Below are 22,930 nucleotides of genomic sequence, written 5' to 3'. Positions count from 1 at the left end.
GGATCAATCCGTCCGAATCCATCCCTCGCATGCGTCGTAATGATTCGACGCATGCGTGGAAGTCCTTATATTACAGCATCGCGCAAGTCGCCGCGTCATCATCGCGGCGACACGTCACCGTGGAGGGAATTCCGCGCGGATTTTGATCTCATGGTTAGTACAACCATGAGATCAAAATCCGCCAGAGGATTTATCCTCTCGTGTGTACTAGGCCTAAGATGCCTCCACGGTGTGCTGTGGTTTCATCCACTAACAGCTTCATCACAGCTATGTTCTGGCAGACACCAAGAAGTGTGTTGCATATGAAATTGCTCAAGTGAAGAACCATCAAACAGACGGGGTAGGACAGATGAGTACACGAGGTCTCATTTGCAGCTTTTTTTCTTTTTTACATTTTATTAAGGCGTCAGGGTCACTTTGGGCTCTCATGCTACATATCTGCATTAAAGACCATAGCAGCTGCTGGCCACTATGGGAACACAAAATACGTCACCAAACACTCACTCAGACATCTCAAACTGGCCTCTGATACCCAAGACTTGGCAGTTATAACACCAGGCCAAAGCTTAATCTGCTGACATCATTCCAGAAGAAAATAAAAATAAAGTGTTTTATTTGAGGTCGAAGAGGTGTCTACTTCCAAAGTGGATTTAAGTAAAACAGTGTACAACGTCTGTAATAAAAGGATATATATATATTTGTTACATCATCTTTGCCATAGTTGATTCTTCTGCATAAATCTGTATTGAACAAAATAAGAAAAAAAAAAAGGTAGACGTCTTTACTGCAGCTTCAGGAATGTAAAGATCTATATATCCAAAAAGAATTTATTTTTTATTCTTTTTTTTACTATAAAACTAAACTGTCTGCAGAGTGTTTTTTTTTTATATTTATTATCGTCCGGTTTAAATCAGTAGTTTAATAAGAATTAGAAAAGACGTAGCACTGTTCAGTGTTTCTGACAAAGTAGAAAGGGTGAAGACATAAATAAGGCTTTAATTTTGGCAAAACATGATTACAATGTCTTCCATTTTATCCTCAGTGGTACAGTCCCTCGGGTAATTCAACCTGCGGAGAGAGGCAGGACACAATTAGTATGTTAGTTTAATAAAGAGATTCTATGAACATCAAATGGTGGACTATTAAAAGATGAACTCTAAGCAAACAGATAACATGTAGGTCAATATATGGTGGGTTGCTTTTACCTGTATTCCTTTGCAAAGTCGCCCAGTTCTGAGATTATAGGGAACACAGGCAGCTTGAACTTTGAAATTTAACTAGTTTGTGGCTTACAAACACCACCAAAAATAATTACTGATCCGGTAAAAAAAGGCTAAATAGCGACTTGATCCTTCAGATGCAGTCACTGTTAAAGTGGAGGTTCACCCAAAATATACATTTTTAACATTAGATTGAGGCTAATTAAGGGGAGCAGAAATGGGTACCGTATTTATCGCGGTATAACGCGCTCCTGCGTATACCGCGCACCCCTAAAGTTGCCCCCAATCCTGTGGAAAAAAAGTTTTTTTTGTACTTACAGTTTTGGTGTCTTGTGCGGCAGCCTCGTCGGGTCCGGCGTTCGTCTGCGGCTTCGGGTGTCCTCTTCGTCGTGTCCGGCGTCCTTCTGCGGCTTCGGGTGTCCTCTTCGTCGGGTCTGGCGTCCTCGCCGCTCGTTTCCCGCGCCGACATATACAGAGCGCAGTACACTTGTGTATTGTCGGCAATGCTCGGCAACTCTCGCGCTGACGTCCTGTACGTCCAGGACGTGAGCGCGGAAGGAGCCGAGACTGCCCGACTATACCCGAGTGTACTGCGCTCGGTATATGTCGGAGCAGTATTCAAAACTCGGCGCGGGAAAGCGGGTATCGGCGTATACCGCGCACCCACGATTTTGCCCTGATTTTCAGGGCAAAAAAGTGCGCGGTATACGCCGATAAATACGGTATTTTTTTTTAATCAATGCGGTACTTACCGTTGTAGAGATAGATGTTCTCCCGCCGCTTCCGGGTATGGGCTGCGGGACTGGGCGTTCCTATTTGATTGACAGCCTTCTGACCGTCGCATACAGCGCGTCACGAGTTTCCGAAAGTAGCCAAACGTTGGTGTGCAGGCGCCGTATAGAGCCGCACCGACGTTCGGCTTCTTTCGGCAACTGGTGACGCGCTGTATGCGACCGTCGGAAGGCTGTCAATCAAATAGGAACGCCCAGTCCCGAAGATCATACCCGGAAGCGGCGGGAGAACATCTATCTCTACAACGGTAAGTACAGCATTGATCTTAAAAAAAATACCCGTTTCTGCTCCCCTTAATTAGCCTAAATCTAATATTAATTTTTTTTTTTGGGTGAACTCCCGCTTTAAGCTGGCCATAGATGGTTCAACTCTTGACCTGTTTCGGCATGGATTCAAACCATATATGGGCAGCCTAAATGTAAAAAAGTTGATAGACTCATCACCTTAGGTACAACCAGCTTGTTGCATTTTTACATGCGATTATTGCTAGCAATAATTACTGTGTTCTACCAGCGGGGATGGCTTTTTCTGCCCAACAGGCTGGTAATACACAAGTTGATTGATGGGATTGACCTGGGTACAATCAGCCTACCCATACATGGATCGAAATTTCAACCCATGTTCGGCCAGGCTTAAAGTCGTGGTAAACCCTATAATAAGTCTTACCTGTGGATATCTCCTAAACCAGGGATAAGCAATTAGCGGACCTCCAGCTGTTGTCAAACTACAAGTCCCATCATGCATCTGCCTCTGGGTGTCATGCTTGATGCTGTCAGAGTCTCGCTATGCCTCATGGGACTTGTAGTTTGGCAACAGCTGGAGGTCCACTTATTGCATATCCCTGTCCTAAACCTAAATGGATTAGGAGATAGCCCCTGTATTTGCATGTGCCGTTATCATCGGCACATGCACACTGAAGCAATGGCACGTACGTGGCGTTGCTTCACTGAGTGTTCCGTTACCATCAGCTCCGGACAATCACAGCGACGGAGCCCGCGATACCCAGAAGTAACTCCGCCGGAGCGGTGTACGAGGACGGCTGCAGGGGCTTCAATCTCAGGTAATTCATAATGAGCTAGTATGCCATGCATACTATTAGTGCTCATTATGCCTTTGTCTTGCAGGTTATTTTTTTTTTCTTTTGTCCTAGGGTTTACAACCACTGTAAGTGATGCATCAGGTCTGCCTTTTCCAAATACATTTGGGGAGTATTTTTGTATAGCATGTTTAAATTCAGTTACTGTTGATTAACTCACTACCGTCTGCTTCTGTTCCAAGCACCAACTATTCTTTCATCAAAGCCTCATTCACACCAGTGTTTACGGCTTTCTGCAGGGAAACAGCTGCAGTCAGGAAGCCTCATTCACAACAATAGAAGGCCGTCAGCACCCACAGCCATTTGCATGTAATCGGACATGCAGCGAACACCTGTGGATGATTGGCCCTGGGTGCAGATTCTTTACGCCCAGGTCCGATTATCCACAGGTCATCACTGTATGTTCAACTACATGCAAACGGCTGCAGTCATGGTCCGCCTCATTTCTTTGAACGGGGTTTCCTGCCTGCAACAGTTGGCAGGAAGCCCTGTTAGTCTCCTGTAGGAAATCATAATTGTCCAACACACAGTTGTGAATGAGGCCTAAGAATGTTACTAATGTTTTGCTTTGAATTCTCCTCTTGCTAGTTTGGAGGTCGCGCTCCAGTGTTTTCGATCCCAGCTTCAGATTGAAAGTGCTGTCCTCCTGTTCTATTCCTCAGACCTTTTTTCTTCCTTGCAGATTTTTTTCATTGCTTCCCTCCCGCCGTATAGTGAAATGACGAGACAGGCAGGAGCACTCTCATTCTGGGAGGACATCCCTTAGACAGCACATCACCAATCATGGTAAAGTGCCTATGAAATAGGTTCTTTATCATGCGATCAGCTGTGCCCAATTCACAGCCGATCACAGTGTAAACAGGAATTGCCAGTCAACTGCATTTCTCTCCTCACATTAACAGCAGGTGAGGACAGGAGAGCCGTAAGCGGGGATGTCTGCACTGGCAATCAGGGCACTGATCGTTGTCATGATGATCAGTACGGCCCCAACAGTGCTGCAAATCAGTGCAGCCTCATCAGCGAAGGAGAACAATTACCGTTACTTATTATTTATATTTTACAAGCCAAAAAAAAAAACGTTGTTTTCTAGTTTGTTTAGCAGCAAAAAAAAAAAAAACAGTGGTGATTAAATACCACCAAAAGAAAAATGTATGTCTTATATATATATAAAAAAATAAAAAAAAACTTTGTTTGGGTACATGGTTGCATGACCGCGCAATTTTCACTCAAAATGCGACATCACTGAAATCTGAAAATTGGGCCTGGGCAGGAAGGGGGTGAAAGTACCCAGTAGGCAAGAAGTGGCTAAACACATCCATCAGCATACATGTGCTTCCATTGAGGAGACTTTAAATTTTAGAGTTAGGACTGCAGTGCCCAGGGAGCCTTGACGGGGCCTGCAGCTTACGCATGTATTTGCAAAGACGTGCAACTAAACCCCTGTTTTTAACGCACTGTTAGGTGAATTCGGTTGGTTGCTGATTGGTCGGCGAGTTAAGCTTGGTTATTCTGTGTGTTTGTTGACATGCGTCCGCCCTTCCAATGCTCCTTGCTGTGAAGACCAGTCATCCACTGAAGTCGTCCCACCCCAAGGGACGCAACGTTCGGCAGGGAAGGACGTGACGTCACCTGCAGCCTTCCATTGTATCACACATCTCGCTGTATTTCCTGGCATTGGATTAGTGCCTATGTTTGTGAGTTTTTACATATTTCTTATTAAATTTTATTATTGCGGAGAGCACTATATGTCCTTCTTTTCCATGATTGGACCTGCTCCCGACTGGTACTATCCGTGAGTCCGAGTGCTTGGTCCTTGTTTGGTCCCTGTTGGAGCTTTGCCTGGAATATACCCATATGGGAAAGCGCATTTGACCCTATCTAACAGAGGGTCGACCTTGTGAGGTGAGTGGTCATTTCTGTTATCGGTGGAGGTGTCTTACTATATTCCACGCTCATCATCCGCATGCTTCTGCCTACAGCCCCTCTTTAAAGATCACTGGGGTGACTTTTTTATGGACTTGTTACTAGCGCTGCACTATCTTTTGCATATTTACCTCAGGAACTTTTTGAATTGACTCCTAAGTGTTCAGCAGCTTGTCATTTTTGTATTTTTATTGCGCTGATTTGTTTTCTTTTACAGTCATAGGTAGGGGCAGCGACAGTTGTTTTTTTTAAGTGGTTAAACGTATGTGAGTGAGTGTGCGTAAATATATCCACACACACACACACACACATATATATATATATATATATATACATACATACATACATACACAGCCATTTGCCTGGAGTTGAGTTTTTAAGCAAGGCGACTGTTCTTTTTGTACATAAGGCCCCAAGTGCTGATGCCTGCGGAAACCAGATAATGATTTGTCTTCAAAACGGCCCTGAAATATTAACATCTGGATGCGGACTGCTTCGCACTGGGTAAAAACAGCACCCGTCGGCGACCCTAACTCACTGGAGTAAGAGCGAGTCCTTCATACAGAGACTGCATTTGCAGCAGCCATGTAACAAAGTTCATAATTAAAGCTTTTTGTTAACACCAATTACCAAACAGATGGGGGGAATGCATACATTAGCGGCCACTTATCGTTGGGTGACGGGACTCAGAGGCAAGACTTGAATGATAACACTTTGATATAATACAGAGCATTTGGAGATTAAAGCACTTTCTGAAAGCGCCTTATTATCTGTGGCATTATTTACAAGAAGATTACACGTTCATTTGCAATTTCTTTAAATGATGACTTGCGCTGCTGTAATGTATTTCTGCTAAATCGCCCTACGGGGAATTTGATTTAAAGAGCAGCACATCTGCTAGAAAAATCTGCTGGCAGGAGCTACAAGACCTGCTGGTGGCAGAGAGGCTTTTTATCTTTCACTGCCAAGTCATCCCAATCAGACCCATCAAAATCTCACTGCCTACTTCTCCCTAAGATAAAGGGTACATGCCAGGGTGAAATTACTACCACCGGAATGCACCATTACAGAAAAAATTTGCATGGTTGACCCCCATACAGGAAAAGTCCTTAGATATGTCAGCAAAAATTAAAAGACCTCTAAATGCTAGATGATAAAGATCTACCTCTTTATGAGGCTCATTGATGGAGCCTCCACCAGCCCAGTAATTTAGGGTTTGGGGAGCATTTTATCTCCTCATCCACCACTCAGGATGCAGAGCTTAGGCCTAACTGGCCAATCGCCAGGCTCAAACATAGTCATGTGAAGGGAGAAAGTCGTCAACCTTGTATAGGCCCAGACACAGAGCTTACAAAGTGTTCGGATTCCCGCCTTTAACAGAGCCTGGATAAGCATATATAGAAACAGACAAGCGACAGCAAAATAAAGCGACTTTTCAACCTTAACATCGATCTGTTTATCTGAAGCATGCTTAACGCAATATTAATATATAATATCAAAACATGAAAAAAATCTGAAGTGTAGTGGCTGCATTCTTTTTCTTTTCATGCTTTTCTTCTATATTGTTACCTTGTGATCTAGCTAGCAAGTCTGTTAAATTTTCAATTTTTAAAAAACCAAGCTGTCCAGCAAAAAAGGCAGTTAGAGGGTTGAGACAACCTTTTAATAATCAAAAAAAAAAAAAAATGCAAGCAGGCAGTTTTTTTTTCTCTTCTTTTAAAATAAATATATATATATAAAACGCACACACACACACAGGCAAGATATGCCAGGGATATGCAATTAGCGGACCTCCAGCTGTTGCAAAACTACAAGTCCCATCATCCTAAAATATTGAGGGGGACGGCAGCACGGAGGGGGAGAAGAGAGGGGGACAGATGCACGGAGGAGAAGAGGGGAGGACAGATGCACGGAAGAGAAGAGGGGGGGACAGATGCACGGAAGAGAAGAGGGGGGGACAGATGCACAGGGGGGGAGAAGAGGGGGGGACAGATGCACAGGGGGGGAGAAGAGGGGGGGACAGATGCACAGGGGGGGAGAAGAGGGGGGGACAGATGCACGGAGGGGGAGAAGAGGGGGGGACAGATGCACGGAGGGGGAGAAGAGGGGGGGACAGATGCACGGAGGGAGAGAAGAAGGGGGGAACAGATGCACGGAGGGGGAGAAGAGAGGGGGAAAGATGCACGGAGGGGGAGAAGAGAGGGGGACAGATGCACGGAGGGGGAGAAGAGAGGGGGACAGATGCACGGAGGGGGAGAAGAGAGGGGGACAGATGCACGGAGGGGGAGAAGAGAGGGGGACAGATGCACGGAGGGGGAGAAGAGAGGGGGACAGATGCACGGAGGAGAAGAGGGGGGGACAGATGCACGGAGGGGGAGAAGAGAGGGGAACAGATGCACGGAGGGGGAGAAGAGAGGGGGACAGATGCACGGAGGGGGAGAAGAGAGGGGGACAGATGCACGGAGGGGAAGAAGAGAGGGGGACAGATGCACGGAGGGGGAGAAGAGAGGGGGACAGATGCACGGAGGGGGAGAAGAGAGGGGGACAGATGCATAGAGGGGGAGAAGAGAGGGGGAAAGATGCACGGAGGGGGAGAAGAGAAGGGGACAGATGCACGGAGGAGAAGAGAGGGGGACAGATGCACGGAGGAGAAGAGAGGGGGACAGATGCACGGAGGAGAAGAGAGGGGGACAGATGCACGGAGGAGAAGAGAGGGGGACATATGCATAGAGGGGGAGAAGAGAGGGGGAAAGATGCACGGAGGGGGAGAAGAGAGGGGGAAAGATGCACAGAGGGAGACACGGAGAAGAGAGGTGGACACGGAGCAGCATGGAGGTGGTGCCTCTGGGTGTCATGCTTGTGGCTGTCAGAGTCTCGCTATGCCTCATGGGATTTGTGGTTCTGCAACAGCTGGAGGTCGGCTAATTGCATATCCCCGAGATATGCTATGTCTCACACCAGGGAGAAAGCCTTGCATTACGGTGTGGAGTTACAGACAGAAGAACAGGAAGTGAGGATTTCTCAGAAGAAATAAGGACAGTTAAAAGTAAAATCGAAGGATGAGGTAAGTGAAGGAGGACTGCACTAAGGTAAAGGAAGCTATTTAGGAATTTTTTTTTTTTTTACCTTTACAACCCCTTTAAGTGCTGACAAATAGGGTTTTTATGACAGAAGAGACCCCCATCAGTCTCTTCTGCCTTAAAGGCTTTCTCCTGCCTGTAAGCGGTCATGTTCACTGAGCCATGCATGCGCAACTCAGTGAACCTGCACAGCATCTATCTGTAGCGCGGTGATGTGACTCCTGTGCACAGGCGTGACATTATCATGGCCTGGCCATTTAAGAGGCCTAACAGACAAAACCCAGAAGGAAGATTGGGTGAAGATGGAAGTGCCCGAGATCTGACATCACAGTGCCGGAGAGCTTCCTTTGACAGTCAAGTCTATCATAATGTGCTAGTATGTGGTGGCAAACTAGCACATTATGGCTTAAACCATGTTTAAAAGCATAGTTTACTACTACTATACTAAGGTGAATCCAACACTTTCATTACCACCCACCGGCCCTAGAAACAATTTTACCTCCTCTAAAGTCAAATTGTTTTCCCAAGAGAACCGTTATCCTGAGCTTAAAAGATTTAGCCACATTCACAGGTTGTGCCGTCACTCACTTACCTTTTCTAGGGATATGCCACTGTTCTCTATGACATTAGAGTCTCCAGAGCCCTTGAGTATTTCAACCTGAATGAGGTCCAGGGATTTCTGTGCCTGAACAAGGAGAACAAGACACATCAGGATATATAAACATGGATCAATCACAGCTGACAAATACAATTGTAGATGATGCTTTATCAGGTAAAGCAAAAGCAGCAGGAAATTCCATGTGCAGCGTCACATGTCCCAGGAGGGAAAGCTCCAAGACAAAGCTGGCTCCCACATCCAAAATGGCCACCTTTGATACAACCAGCCTGCCAGATTCTCTTGCGATCATTGCTAGCGGCTGCTAAAGCCGCTAGCAATAATCACTGTCGTCTCCCAGTGGAGACAGCTTCCCCCTGCTGGGAGAAGACAATAGCCCTGGAGGAGGAATTCCCCGGTCAGCACTGTCTGTGTTGATGGGGGAATTGAATTTGCTCAGTGTATGTCCAGCCTTAGTTTAATGACTTCCTGCCCAATAGATACGTTGTGTTTGGATTTTCTCACCTCGTTTAAATCACTGGCCACTTTTTGACGCTCGCTCTGCTCCATTTCCAGTTTCTTTATTGTATCATCCAGTTGACTCTTCAGCTATTGGTGTTAAAAAAAATAAAAAAAAATAAAAGTTATTCTCCCTGTATACTACAGTCACTGAGCAAAGAGATTTCTAGACGTTGTCACCAGACCATTCATTTCAACAACCATCTTCCTATATCTGCATTTAACAGACTTTAGGCATCCTAGCCAATAGTTGTGTAAACATCTGAAAGCCTTAAAGTGTGTTTCCACCATTTGCAGCCAAATATGGATAACACCAACTTTATATTTGTTACAAATAGCATCATTTTAAAATGTTAAATTGTTGCTTACAGTTTACTTGCTCTTTTCTGAAAATTCCAATACAAAAGTTTCACTCTGTTATGCTCGGAAGTTATAAATTGATTCTAAAGCTTTTTTTTTTCTTCGTGATATTAAAATAAAAAAACATATTCTACTTACCTGCTCTGTGCAATGCTTTTGCACAGAGAAGCCCCGATCCTCTTCTTCTGGGGTCCCCCGCCGGCGCTCCAGGCAATTTTATTTCATCGGGGGGCCCCCATGGAAAGCCGCTTTCCATGGGGGCAACCATACATGTTACTTCCCGAGCCCCGCTACTGCGCCCATTGACAGACATCGGGAACCAGCCCCACCTCCCAGGATTTGATTACCAGCAGCGGGAGCTAATGGCTGTCCAATGAGGGAGACAGCAGCCAAAGCCACTGCGCTCGGCACATTGTTGGATCAGATCTGATTCGGGTAAGAAAAAGGGGGAGCTACACCTTAAAGCAGGGATAAGCAATTAGCTGACCTCCAGCTGTTGCCAAACTACAAGTCCCATCATGCCTCTGCCTCTGGGTGTTATGCTTGATGCTGTCAGAGTCTCGCTATGCCTCATGGGACTTGTAGTTTGGCAATATCTGGAGGTCCGCTAATTGCTTATCCCTGCCTTAAAGCATAGAATAAAAATGGAAAACCTAAAAACTTTAGAACCAATTAAGATTAACATAATAACCCTGTCTGTACTGTGGTGGCAGATTTTATTATCGGTGTCTACCCTAACAGAGTTAAAGATCTAGAAACATTGCATCTGCATTCTATGTTAATGAGGGGAAACTCTGTGCCACTCTACGTGGATATTAAGGCCAGCCATAGACTGCGCACATTTCTTTGCACGAATCCCCATCAACACAGATAGTGCCTACCCACACACGGTTTGAATGTTGGGCGGTTCCTGCTGAACCAGCCGAGATTCGAACTGTCTATGGCCGGCATAAGATAGTAAATCGGAGGGTCCACCAAAGGTCCCTTTTGGGCTATGGGCCACAATGTTCAGTCCAGCAGGGCCTGGACATCTCAAAAGAAAGGCTTAGAATGGCCAAACCTTCTGTAGGCAGAAAGTGAAAGCCTTCCTGTTTCCCTTAATGGACAAGAAAGTTCACACAGGGGCGACTCGTCAGGCAGTTTAGCCACCTGACAAGTGGGGCTCCACTCTGTTCAATGGAACCATTCTAATAGGAGCGACTCAAGTCGCTCAGACTTAGAAAAAGTTTCTTGCACGACTTTGGGGGCGACTTGCATTGACTTCAATACAGAAGTCATTTTGCAAGTCGCCTCTGAAGTCATCTTGAGATCGCCTTGCCGAGTCGCCCCCGAAGTCGTGCCGCCCCTGTGTGAACCGGGTTTTAGGGAAAAGAAAAACACCAACTACACATTTAAAATGCTAGTTTTTTATTACATTTACTTGCAATTTTTTCAACTTGTGAAAGAATCTTTTTAAAGTACATTTGTCTTACAAAGAATATAGAGGCTGCAATTGCACAAACCTTTCTTTAAAAAACAAAACAAAAAAACAACTGAGTTACTTGGCTGTGTCTGGCTTGCTCCTGCCACATACTCAGAGCAAGCTTCCAGCAAAGGAAATTCACACAGAATTCCTTTTGTCTATACAAGTAGACTACAAGTTTTAGACTACTGTCCCAGAAAATATTGAAGCCCAAGTATCTGCATGATAAAAGGTTTCATCAGCACGGCAGACTACATATGTATTTACAAGTCTGCTTTAACCACTTAACCCCCGGACCATATTGCTGGTCAAAGACCAGAGCACCATTTGCGATTCGGCACTGCGTCGCTTTAACTGACAATTGCGCAGTCGTGCAACGTGGCTCCCAAACAAAATTGGAGTCCTTTTTCCCCACAAATAGAACTTTCTTTTGGTGGTATTTGATCACCTCTGCGGTTTTTAGTTTTTTGCGCTATAAACAAAAATAGAGCGACAATTTTGAAAAAAAATATGAATATTTTTTACTTTTTGCTATAAATATCCCCCAAAAATATATATAAAAAAAATCATTTTTTTCCTCAGTTTAAGCCAATACGTATTCTTCTACATATTTAGCGTAAAAAAAACAAAAAAAACCCGCAATAAGCGTTTATTGATTGGTTTGCGCAACAGTTAGAGCGTTTACAAAACAAAGGGTATTTTTATTAATATATTTTTTTTCTACTAGTAATGGCGGCGATCAGCGATTTTTTTTGATACTGCGACTTTATGGCGGACACTTCTGACACATTTTTGAGACCATTGGCATTTTTATAGCGATCAGTGCTATAAAAATGCATTGAATTACTATAAAAATGCCACTGGCAGTGAAGGGGTTAACACTAGGGGGCGGGGAAGGGGTTAAGTATGTTCCCTGGGTGTGTTTCAACTGTAGGGGAAAGGACTGATCTTCTGTTCATACATTGCATGAACAGAAGATCAGCATTTCTCTCCCTGATAGGACCGGGAGCTGTGTGCAACGAGCGATCGCGTGTGCCCGGCGGCAATCGCACCCGCAAAGCACGGGAGTCGGGGGCGAGTGGTGGGTGCGCGCGCCACCATTGGCTGTTGGGCGAGGTGACGTATAGCTACGTGATCTCGCCCAGCAGAGCCGACCTGCCGCCGTATAACTGCGGCGGCTGGTCAGCAAGCAGTTAAAGGATAGGTTCACCTTCAGGAACATGTAACATCCATATTTAGGGTGCAACATGCTTCTACTCGCCCATCGCCAGAGCCCCCTGGATGGGACAGCGGGCACATTTATAAAACTGCTCCTTGTTCATTCATAGCGATCTTTGAGTAAGAAAACTACAAGTCCCACTGACAATGCAGCAGACAACTTGTAGTTCTCAATGAACGAGAAGGGTGCCGATGAGTGCCCTCATAGTCCATTCACAATCCTTGCAGCTTTCAAACTGACAGACCATACAGGAGGTATGGGCAGAAAGCTATAGGGATTATCTGCACAAGCCCGACCTTGCACCCGCGATCTACTGATGTGGGTGCAATGCTCTGCAGGCTTCTGTGAAATATATAAATGCTTATCTTTTTCCTGCAAATAAATAAAAAGAAAAAGGATAGTGGAACCAAGAGATGGAGACTTTCCAAGAATGGATCTGCCTACAGAATATTCTCCTCTATATAAGCATCACTTTAATGTCACCTGTTCCTCTATAGCCGATGTCCTCAAACTTCAATCATATTTATATTGCACAGAAGTTATTGATTTATGACAAGATCAAGCTTAATACAAACTCTTGAAACTCAGTCCATCTGCAGAATCACAGGCTTAATGCATGCATTGGTGTTAACTACTTTTAAGTGGATTAGAAGTAAAAAAAAAAATGGTATTGTTTAATGACGAGAGAAAGGTAAAACAGGCAAAAGATTTTGAAAGCTTGACAAAGGGACAGACAGGCCCTCATTCCAACAGAAAAGCTGAGTAGACAGGTAGGAGCGGGAGTCTCCAGAGACACAGAAGAGAGACGTCTTCTTACCAAGGTCAGCTCTTCATTCTGCCTTACTGCTTCTGAATAGGAATCGTCAAGCTTTCTTTGCAATTCAGTCAACAGATCTTTCAGCTGAAATGAAGTTCAGAGTTTGTAAAGCGGCTCTCCCATCACAAGCATAGAACACATGGGCCACACTTAACAAAGGTGTCTGAAAGGAAAGTATATGGGCTTGCCCAGTTCTACCAGTCGGATTATTTTTATTATTTTTTCGCACCTGCGCTAGAAAGTTTTAATTAGAAGCAATCGCGGGTGCCCGGCGGTGATCGCTTGCCCCAATCGGCTACTGAGAGAGAAGACGTAGATCTACGTGATCTCGCCCAGCAGAACCGACCTGCCGCCGTAAAACTGCAGCGGCTGGTCGGCAAGCAGTTAAAGGGGTGATCATAACTTGTGGTGGATCAAGCACTGCTATAGCAACATTAGTATTTGTTTTTACCCCACCAGACCACAGTGTGGACATAATGTACAATGTATTTAAAGACGACACCGATTAACCAGTATTGGTGGGAAAAGCTTACATAAATTGTAGTTCTAATTGGGGATATATGAGTGCATATTGATTCAGTTGAATTAATCCTAATCATTTTAGTACACGGCATGCTGCTCGTGTGAACCTAGCCTAGAAAGACAGGGAAGCGCCATCTAAATGCAGCAATGGGCAAACAGTTTACTAAAAAATATTAGATCTCACGTGTTAAATGTACATATCTTGCATGTCAAATCCAAATCTACACGGTCATAGTGTCCCCACCCCGCCGATGATGATGGAAAACCATGGCCACTTGCAGTGCTCACAGGGCTTGAGGAGATGTAGAAAGTTACGCGACCTCTGTAAACCAGCTTGGGGGCAGAACTGCCTATACATCTCTTCCAGCCAAGTGAGCAAATAAAAAGGCTGTAGCTTTTCATCATCGGTTGACACTGACCGTGCAGATTTGGATTTGACCTGTTAACCACTTGCCGACCGCGCACCGTCGTCATACGTCCACAAGGTGGCTCTACTGGGCGAGAGCACATAATATGACGTCCTCTCTCCCAGCCGCCACTAGGGGCGCGCGCGCGCCCCCCGCTCGCCCCCGACTCCCGTGCGTGTGCCCGGCGAGCGCGATCGCCGCCGGGCACACGCGATCGCTCGTTACAGAGCGGGGACCGGGAGCTGTGTGTGTAAACACACAGCTCCCGGTCCTGTCAGCAGGGGAAATGCTGATCTTCGGTTCATACAATGTATGAACCGAGGATCAGTGTTTCCCCTAGTGAGGCCACCCCCCCCCCCCACAGTAAGAACACACCCAGGCATACTTAACCCCTTCCCCGCCCCCTAGTGTTAACCCCTTCCCTGCCAGTGGCATTTTTATAGTAATCCAATGCATTTTTATAGCACTGATCGCTATAAAAATGCCAATGGTCCCAAAAATGTGTCAAAAGTGTCCGAAGTGTCCGCCATAATGTCGCAATACCGAAAAAAAAAAATCGCTGATCGCCGCCATTACTAGTAAAAAAAATATAATAAAAATGACATAAAAATACCCCCTATTTTGTAAACGCTATAACTTTTGCGCAAACCAATCAATAAACGCTTATTGCGATTTTTTTTTAACAAAAAAAATGTAGAAGAAAACGTATCGGCCTAAACTGAGGAAAAAAAATGTTTTTTTTATATATTTTTGGGGGATATTTATTATAGCAAAATGTAAAAAATATTCATTTTTTTCAAAATTGGCTCTCTATTTTTGTTTATAGCGCAAAAACTAAAAACCGCAGAGGTGATCAAATACCACCAAAAGTAAGCTCTATTTGTGGGAAAAAAAGGACGCCAATTTTGTTTGGGAGCCACGTCGCATGACCGCACAATTGTCTGTTAAAGCGACGCAGTCCCGAATCGCAAAAAGTACTCTGGTCTTTGGGCAGCAATATGGTCCGGGGGGTAAGTGGTTAAACAGTACCGAAATAGGGAGATTTTCTCCATTTTCATGTTCTGACAACCATCAGACAGAACAGGAGCCAAAGGGTCCTAAACTCCCCCCCCCCCCCCCCCCATAGCTGCCTTCATTACTGGTCTCTCGCTGTGATGGACAGCTACACTCACTTCTTTATGCAGAGAAGGAACACAGATTGAGCACTTTGGCCCTTCGAAGGATAACTATAGATGTGTACAGTCTTCTCTAAAGCGGTTCAGTTTTTTGTTTCTTTCTGAAAGAATGCACAGTTCAACACGCAGTCATTGGCTGCCAGCGCTCATCGAATGCTTGTTTTCCAGCATGACCATTCGATAGAAGCCAATCATTAGACAGGATTTTCTTGAATAGGCAGCGTTACATATGTACAGAAAGTCACACAGTTTCTGCTTAACTGACCGGCTTTCAGAAAGTTTGTACCAGGTTTTAGTGCCTGAATTCAATCAAGGATGTCCAATACCAACTTTAAAAGGAGTTGGAAAAGGAAACTTTTTTTTTTTAGCCACTTAAGCCCCGGACCAATATGCAGCTAAATGCCCAGAGGTGTTTTTACAATTTGGCACTGCGCTGCTTTAACTGGTAATTGCGCGGTCATGCAATGTTGTACCGAAACAAAATTTGCGTCCTTTTCTTCCCACAAATAACCTCTGCGGTTTTTATTTTTTGTGCTATAAACAAAAATAGAGCGACGATTTTGAAAAAAATTCTATATTTTTTACTTTTTTCTATAATAAATATCCCCTAAAAATATATATAAAAAAAAAATTTTTCCTCAGTTTAGACCGGTACGTATTCTTCTACATATTTTTGGTAAAAAACAAAAATCGCAATAAGCGTTTATCGGTTGGTTTGCGCAAAATTTATAGCGTTTACAAAATAGGGGATAGTTTTATTGCATTTTTATAAAAAAAAATTTTTTACTACCAATGGCGGCGATCAGCGATTTTTTTCGTGACTGCGACATTATGGCGGACACTTTTGACACATTTTTGGGACCATTGTCATTTTCACAGCAAAAAATGCATTTAAATTGCATTGTTTATTGTGAAAATGACTGTTGCAGTTTGGGAGTTAACCACAGGGGGCGATGAAGAAGTTATGTTTCACCTAGTGTGTGTTTACAACTGTAGGGGGTGTGGCTGTAGGTCTGACGTCATCGATTGTGTCTCCCTAAAAAAGGGATGACACGATCGATGCAGCCGCCACAGTGAAGCACGGGGAAGCCGTGTTTACATACGGCTCTCCCCGTTCTTCAGTTCCGGGGAGCGATCGCGAGGGGACGGCTAGAAACGATTAGCCGCGCCCTCATCCCGGATCGCTCCCCGACCGACGCATGTACCGCGGGCACGTCGTTCTGCCTGTGCGTGCCATTTTGCCGATGTATATGTACATGCGGCGGTCGTTAAGCGGTTAAATAACAAAACATGTTATACTTACCTCCAATGTGCAGTTCGTTTTGCACACAGTGGCCCCTGATCCTGGTCTTCTGGGGTCCCTCGGCGGCTGTCGCGGCTCCTCCCCGCAACAACTACACACAGACATGCAAATGAGCTTGCATGGTGATATAGCCGCCGCTGTATCACTCGGCCCCGCCCCCCCGGTGCACCGCATCATTGAATGTGATTGACAGCAGCGCCAGCTAATGGGTTGGGGGGAAAGCCCGGCATCATCTGATGTTTTTCCACCTTAATGCATAGAATTCATTAAGGTGAAACCTTTTTTACCTTTACAACCCCTTTAAATGATGCATAAGTTCACCTTACACATACAGACTAGTTGAAACCTCATTCCAAGGAACAAAGGCCATTTCTACATACAGGAGAGTAACCCTGTCCAACTTGAATCGCAATCTGCAGCAAATGACTCTTGGATCATTGTACTTCACCAGCTCAGCCCAATAATAAAAATATTATAAAAACACATTTTAATAAAAATTACCTCTCTGACTTCGGACACGTAGGTCGTTCTCTCAAGCTCTGCCTTTTCCAGCTCGGTTTCCAAATTCTCTTTCTCCTTTAGGAACTTAAGAAATATAAAGTAGTGTTACTTCAAATAGTGACGACGTTCGTGTATAGAAGAGCATCTGGTCAATGTTTATCTTCAATCCACAAACCATAGAGCATGCAGCATTTCAATACTATGCATTTATTTTTTTATTTTTATTTTTTTTATTTTTTTAACAGAATTTATTTTCTTATTTTAATGAAAGAAAAAATGAATTTTAATATACTAAATTCATTACTGCACAAATGAAATTTACTACAGGAATGTTGTATTTACTACACAGATTTTACTGACTACAGACTAGAACATCTGTCAGGTTTTTACTGCTGTGTCCTGGCTAGGTAGATTCACCCTCCCCATTTGCTCTTGTGCCCATTGTCACTGAAAGTCAAAGTAAAAGAAAATCCCAAATTTTGAGCTGTCACCAGAATAGGAATAAAAGTTTTCTTCATCCTTGCACGCTTGGCTTTGGCAACTAGTGACTTGAAAGCTACATGCGTCTTATAAATTTTTGGAAATATTGACAACAGATTCTATTATAAGAGTGAGCACCTGCTTCCTCCTAATGAATACAATGCTTGCTCCGATTCAGAGGGGCGGACTGATGTCCTGCTCTCCGTCTCAGCCAATCACAGGTAGATTTGTATTCAAAGACTACAAAGCTGCCTATGAATAGCCGAGCGCTGCTCAGACCAACTCTTATTTACGGGTGGGAGATGGGAAGTCTGTTTTACAGCCGGAAACCCAGCAATGTGTTCTGTATGTAGCTGAAGCCACATGCAGTACATACAGTGCTTAGAGCCAGTGCAGCACTTAGTGAAGAAAAGTTTGTTTGAACCAGCTTGGTCAAAATTAACCATTAACTTTAATATAGAAATTGAACTGCATGTTCAATTAACCACATCCTCTCTGGAAAGATTTACCCCTTTAGGAGATTTTTGCGATATGGCACTGCGTTATTTTAACTGACAATTGCGCGGTGACGTGATGCTGTACCCAAATAAAATGTATGTCCTTCCCCCCACAAATAGACCTTGTGGTATTTGATCCCCTCTGATTTTTTTTTTTTTTGCGCTATAAAAAAAAAAAAAATTTTTTATTTATTTTATTACTAGTAATGGCGGCGATCAGCGACTTGTAGCAGGACTCTGCTTTTGCAGTGGACATTCTACCACTGACAGACAGTTGACATTTTTGGGGACCAGTGACACCAATGTAGTGATCAGTGATAAAAAAAAAATATGCACTGTCAATGTACTAACAGCACTGGCAGGGAAGGGGTTATCATCAGGGGCGATCAAACTTGTGTTTTTGTGTAGTGTGGGAGGTGCTTTCACTAGGGGGAGGCAGAGATTTGTGTCCCTGCTTTGCAGAGACACAGGATCCATGCCTTCCCTCCAGACAGAACAACGATCTGGCTTTCTTACATTGGCAGACCGCCGTTCTGCCTCCGTAACGAACAATTGGCTGGTGCTGGTGGACATAGAGTCCATGGTACCCACTGATGAGTAAAATCAAAGCGGGGGCATGCCGCCTGCAGCGCACATTCACACCCACAACCCAGAAGAGTCAAAATACACGATCCGACGCAGAAGTGCCGCCCTGTAGCAGTAAAACTGCTATACGGTGGACCATAAGTGGTAAAGTGGAGGTTCACCCTGAAATGACAATTTTTACCCTTAGATTGAGGCTCATTTAAGTCTAGGGGAATCGGCTAGTTTTTTTAAATCGAAGCTGTACTTACCGTTTTAGAGAGCGATCTTCTCCGCCGCTTCCGGGTATGGGCTGCGGGACTGGGCGTTCCGATTTGATTGACAGTCTTCCGACAGTCGCATCCATCGCGTCACGATTTTCCGAAAGAAGCCGAACGTCGGTGCGCAGGCGCCGTATAGAGCCGCACCGACGTTCGGTTTCTTTCGCCTACTCGTGACGCGATGGATGCGACCGTCGGAAGCCTGTCAATCAAGAAGGAACGCCCAGTCCCGAAGACCATACCCGGAAGCGGCGGAGAAGATCGCTCTCTAAAACGGTAAGTACAGCTTTGATTTAAAAAAAACGAGCCGATTCCCCTAGACAAAATGAGCCTCAATCTAATGTTAAAACATTTTTTTAGGGTGAACTCCCGCTTTAAAGACCCTACCAGTTCAGAAGAATACTGAATGCCTATTGATCCGACAGAAAAACTTGGACTCTAAATCCAATTATCTATATATATATAAAACTCAACGTGTGTGTGTGTGTATGTATGCATGTATGTATGTATGTATGTTCCAGCATCACGTCCAAACGGCTAAAGATATTAAAATGAAACTTGGCACACATGTTACTTATATGTCAGCAACAAACATAGGATAGGTGGTTTAACCCTTACCCCCATTTGTGAGGGTCGGGGTTTTTGTTTAAAGTCCCATGCAAATCAATGGGAAATGTATGTTCCCACATAACTTCTGTACGCCTGGAGATATTTCAATAATACCTGGTACACATATTACTTATATGCCAAATAAAAATATATGACAGTTAAATTAACCCTTACCTACACCCTTATATAAAAGATGGGTATATTTATATTACTATGATTTTCCTCCCCAAAAGGTTAAGATAGGAAGACCGGGCAACGCCGGGTATTCAGCTAGTGGGCTGATAAAACAAAGCATTTTCGCAGAGTAATTGGTGTCAGCCCCGTCCAACTGTCTTTTACCAAACTACTCAAACCGTTTTCCTATTTTGTTCCATACATCTCCATTTTATCACAAATTAGAAGATGTGGGCTGGTAATTGTAGACTCACATGTTCTGCCTCCTTGTTCCATCTTTTCAGTTTGTCAACCTCCTGTTCCAATGCACGAACGGCAGATGCTGCCTAAAAGAAACAAATATCAGTCAATTCTACACATTAAAAAAAAAAAAATTAGACAGTCCAATTTAAATAAGTCATATTCTTTTTAAGCGAGAAGCTGAATGACCCAATACAAGTGAAACAATGTGTGTGCTTCCTTCAAAGTAACTGAGGATGTGATGAAGACAATGGCGGAAACACAGTTGATTGATTTATAGGGCACATATCATGATTCCGATCTGTTCAGTTATAAAGTGTAGAGGAGGAGAAGGGGCTCCAATGGCACAAAAAAATATCAAACTGCAGAAACAACTCTTAGCAAATCCTCTCATTTTAGAACAATAAGCGCTTATCTTGGCTCAAGTGGTACAGACAGACAATCTGGTGATGAAGCAATACAAAGAAAGTACATATAAAGTTATCCATAAATCTGACTGCACAAGAACCTCGCTTTCAGTCCCTATGATAATGGTTAATATTTGCCGAGGGGGGACAAAGACTAATACAAATTCTGACCCCCCCTAATGAATTAACTCCTCGCTTGATAAAAAAAAAAAAAAAAAAGGTAGTAGTTTAATATATTTTTCCTGTACTTATTTTCAATGGTCAAAGTAAACACTGAGTTTTTTAAATTCTCTTTAGTCAAGTACATATAAAAATCACACACACCCCTCAGAATAAATGAGTACACACCTTTTGAAAAGTAAGATTTTAATCAAGATCTGAATGAACAATTTCCAAAATGCTGACAATATTGAGTTTTATAGAACATTTAAAGTGGAGGTCCACCCTAAAAAAAATAAAAATAAAAAAATAGCCAAAAAAAAAAAAAAAAATGTTTTATACTTGCCAAAAGTGGCTGTTACTAACTAGGCAGTTTGTCCTAATCTGCCACTTCCTCGTCAGCGGTGGTCTTCTTTCATCTCCTCACGCTGCCTCCTGGGAAATGGGGAGTGGTGTCTTCTGGGAAATTGTGTGTCCCCCAGGAGATATTCGCCCATTCACAGTAGGGAACAAGGAAGTGAAGCCCGATACTAGTATCCGATGTACCGATACAGAGCATTTCCCCCGAGTACTTGTACTTGGGGCAAATCCTCCGATGCTTCACCCGATACCTGAGCAGTCAGGGATGATCAGTGCGGTGGGGAGAGTTACAAGCACCGATCTACCTGCATAGATTTCAATAAAGCCTGACAGCTTCTCCCTGCCCCCCCCCCCCCCCCATTTCAGCTGCTTTAGTGAAATCTATACAGCGTTGATCGGTGCTTGCAACTCTTCCCCCCCCCCAAAGCCACACCGATTACTGCTGACTGTCCCTGTATCCTCCTCTAGTCCCCCCTCTGTGCTGCTGCTGTCCTCCTCCGTGCTCAGTGTCCCCCGTCCGTTCTGCTGCTCTCCCCCTCCATTCTGCTGCTGTCCTCCTCTGCGCTCCGTGTCCCCATCTGTTCTGCTGCTCACAAGTCATGCGAATTGGATGCGGTTTAAAATGCATCCAATTCGCATATATGTGAACCCAGCCTTAGCCTACATGTTATGTCTTCCAAAGACTACTTAGAAGTTCTAAAAAAGTCTATTAACAGTGCTCAATAGCTCAAGCTACCTTTTTCTTTAATATAACACAAGGCTCTCTAAATGAAGCCACGTGACTGCAATTTTCAAACCTCATTGGAAAATCACTTATTATTTGGAAAAGAAGTGTACTTATCCTCGTAGATAAGTTTAGCAAAGTCAGCTTAGTGATTTATTGCAGCAACCATGATGAAAGAGCTTTCAATTGGATAAGGTCAGGGGAAGCATATTGTATGTATACAATATGCTTCCCCTGACCTTATCCAATTGAAATGTATGCATATTCATAAAAAAAAAGGTAAACGCCCTTAGTTAAACTTACCTCTGTAAGCTCATTCTGAGACTCCTCCAGCTTTATCTTCCATCGCCCCTCCTCTTCCTCCACACTGCGCTGCAACCTCTGCAGAATTCCTTCCTGCAAGCACAAGAATTACAATAGAATAAATGAAACATTAAACCTACATATTACTGAAGCTGAACTATGGATAAAAAACAAAACAAAAAAAAAACAGAAGGGCCATTACCTTACAGCTTGCATGTCTCAAGCCACACAATGCACAGCTCAGTGTAAAACCTTGGCACGTCTTGGTGCCAGAATGAATTAACTCCTGTAAGTGTAGAAGTTGAGTCAATCTAGGCTGGCCAATCGAGATGGCTACAGGGACCCAATATTAATGTGGCTGTGACACTTTATAAGCTCACATATATAGATAGAAACTGCTCTAAACATTTTGAAAAGATATCAGCATCATATGGGCAAGTGGGCTAATAATAAACTGTATTGACTAGAGCTTACAGTGATGGTTCCCCTCCCCCTATTTTCTCCTTTGGTTCCCCCAGATAAGACAGAATCCGATTATGATTTCTAAGTCACAAAGACTACTAGAAGACCCTTACCTAACATTGTGGACTGGAACTGCAATTTGTATAGAAGTTCTGGTAGTTTATACTTTGTGATATGCTTGGTATACATTTTTACTCTTAGACAATGTATAGCTAATTTCTCTATGCGCCAAACGCACTCTTTATCCAATTTCGGGGGGAATGAAAACTTTTTTTTTTTATTATCAAAGGATGGCTAAAGGTGTCAAACCCTGATCGAGACCGAACAAAGAGGTAAGTGGTGTCAAAGGAGCTTGTGGACATCACACTAATGGGAGAGGGGCAAGCCCTATGTCCTGTGCTGAAGATCATTGTAACAGCAAAGTTTTCAACTGTCACGAATGACTGCTTTGATCACTAGTGATTGGACCAGGTACCATATGATAGCTGTGGGCCAATCACAGGATAGGAAATGCAGCTGTTACGAACTGCTATGAATGATTTCATTCATGAAAGCTTTGTGGACATTGTGATCGACTGCATAGCGATCACTGCGCCCTGAGTACCAGGATCCGCCGGACACATCGGGGAGTGGGCACACTGTGCTTCCCTAATTCGGAGCAAGCTAAATTACGAATGTGCAT

At 44.0% G+C, this 22,930-nt stretch overlaps 1 protein-coding gene across 3 annotated transcripts in view; it reads right to left on the bottom strand.

Annotated features, from left to right (window-relative positions):
* Positions 1-596: 596 nt before the first annotated feature.
* Positions 597-22,930, bottom strand: part of LOC120920937 (kinectin-like) — a 41,557-nt gene continuing 19,223 nt past the window's right edge. For 2 of the 3 annotated variants that reach the window (XM_040333394.1, XM_040333396.1), the window contains 7 exons: positions 21,787-21,879; positions 19,848-19,919; positions 16,992-17,075; positions 13,084-13,167; positions 9,232-9,315; positions 8,704-8,796; positions 597-1,068 (listed from right to left, as the gene is read on the bottom strand). In XM_040333394.1, coding sequence (XP_040189328.1) covers positions 1,039-1,068; positions 8,704-8,796; positions 9,232-9,315; positions 13,084-13,167; positions 16,992-17,075; positions 19,848-19,919; positions 21,787-21,879 — 540 coding nt within the window. In that variant the 3' untranslated portion in view covers positions 597-1,038. The remainder of the gene's footprint in view (positions 1,069-8,703; positions 8,797-9,231; positions 9,316-13,083; positions 13,168-16,991; positions 17,076-19,847; positions 19,920-21,786; positions 21,880-22,930) is intronic. The other variant, XM_040333395.1, reaches the window with a different exon arrangement.

This window comes from Rana temporaria, chromosome 13, assembly GCF_905171775.1.
Source record: "Rana temporaria chromosome 13, aRanTem1.1, whole genome shotgun sequence".
Classification (NCBI taxonomy): Eukaryota; Metazoa; Chordata; class Amphibia; order Anura; family Ranidae; genus Rana; species Rana temporaria.
Note: the sequence above shows the minus strand (reverse complement) of the source record. Positions and strands in the feature narration are given on the sequence as shown.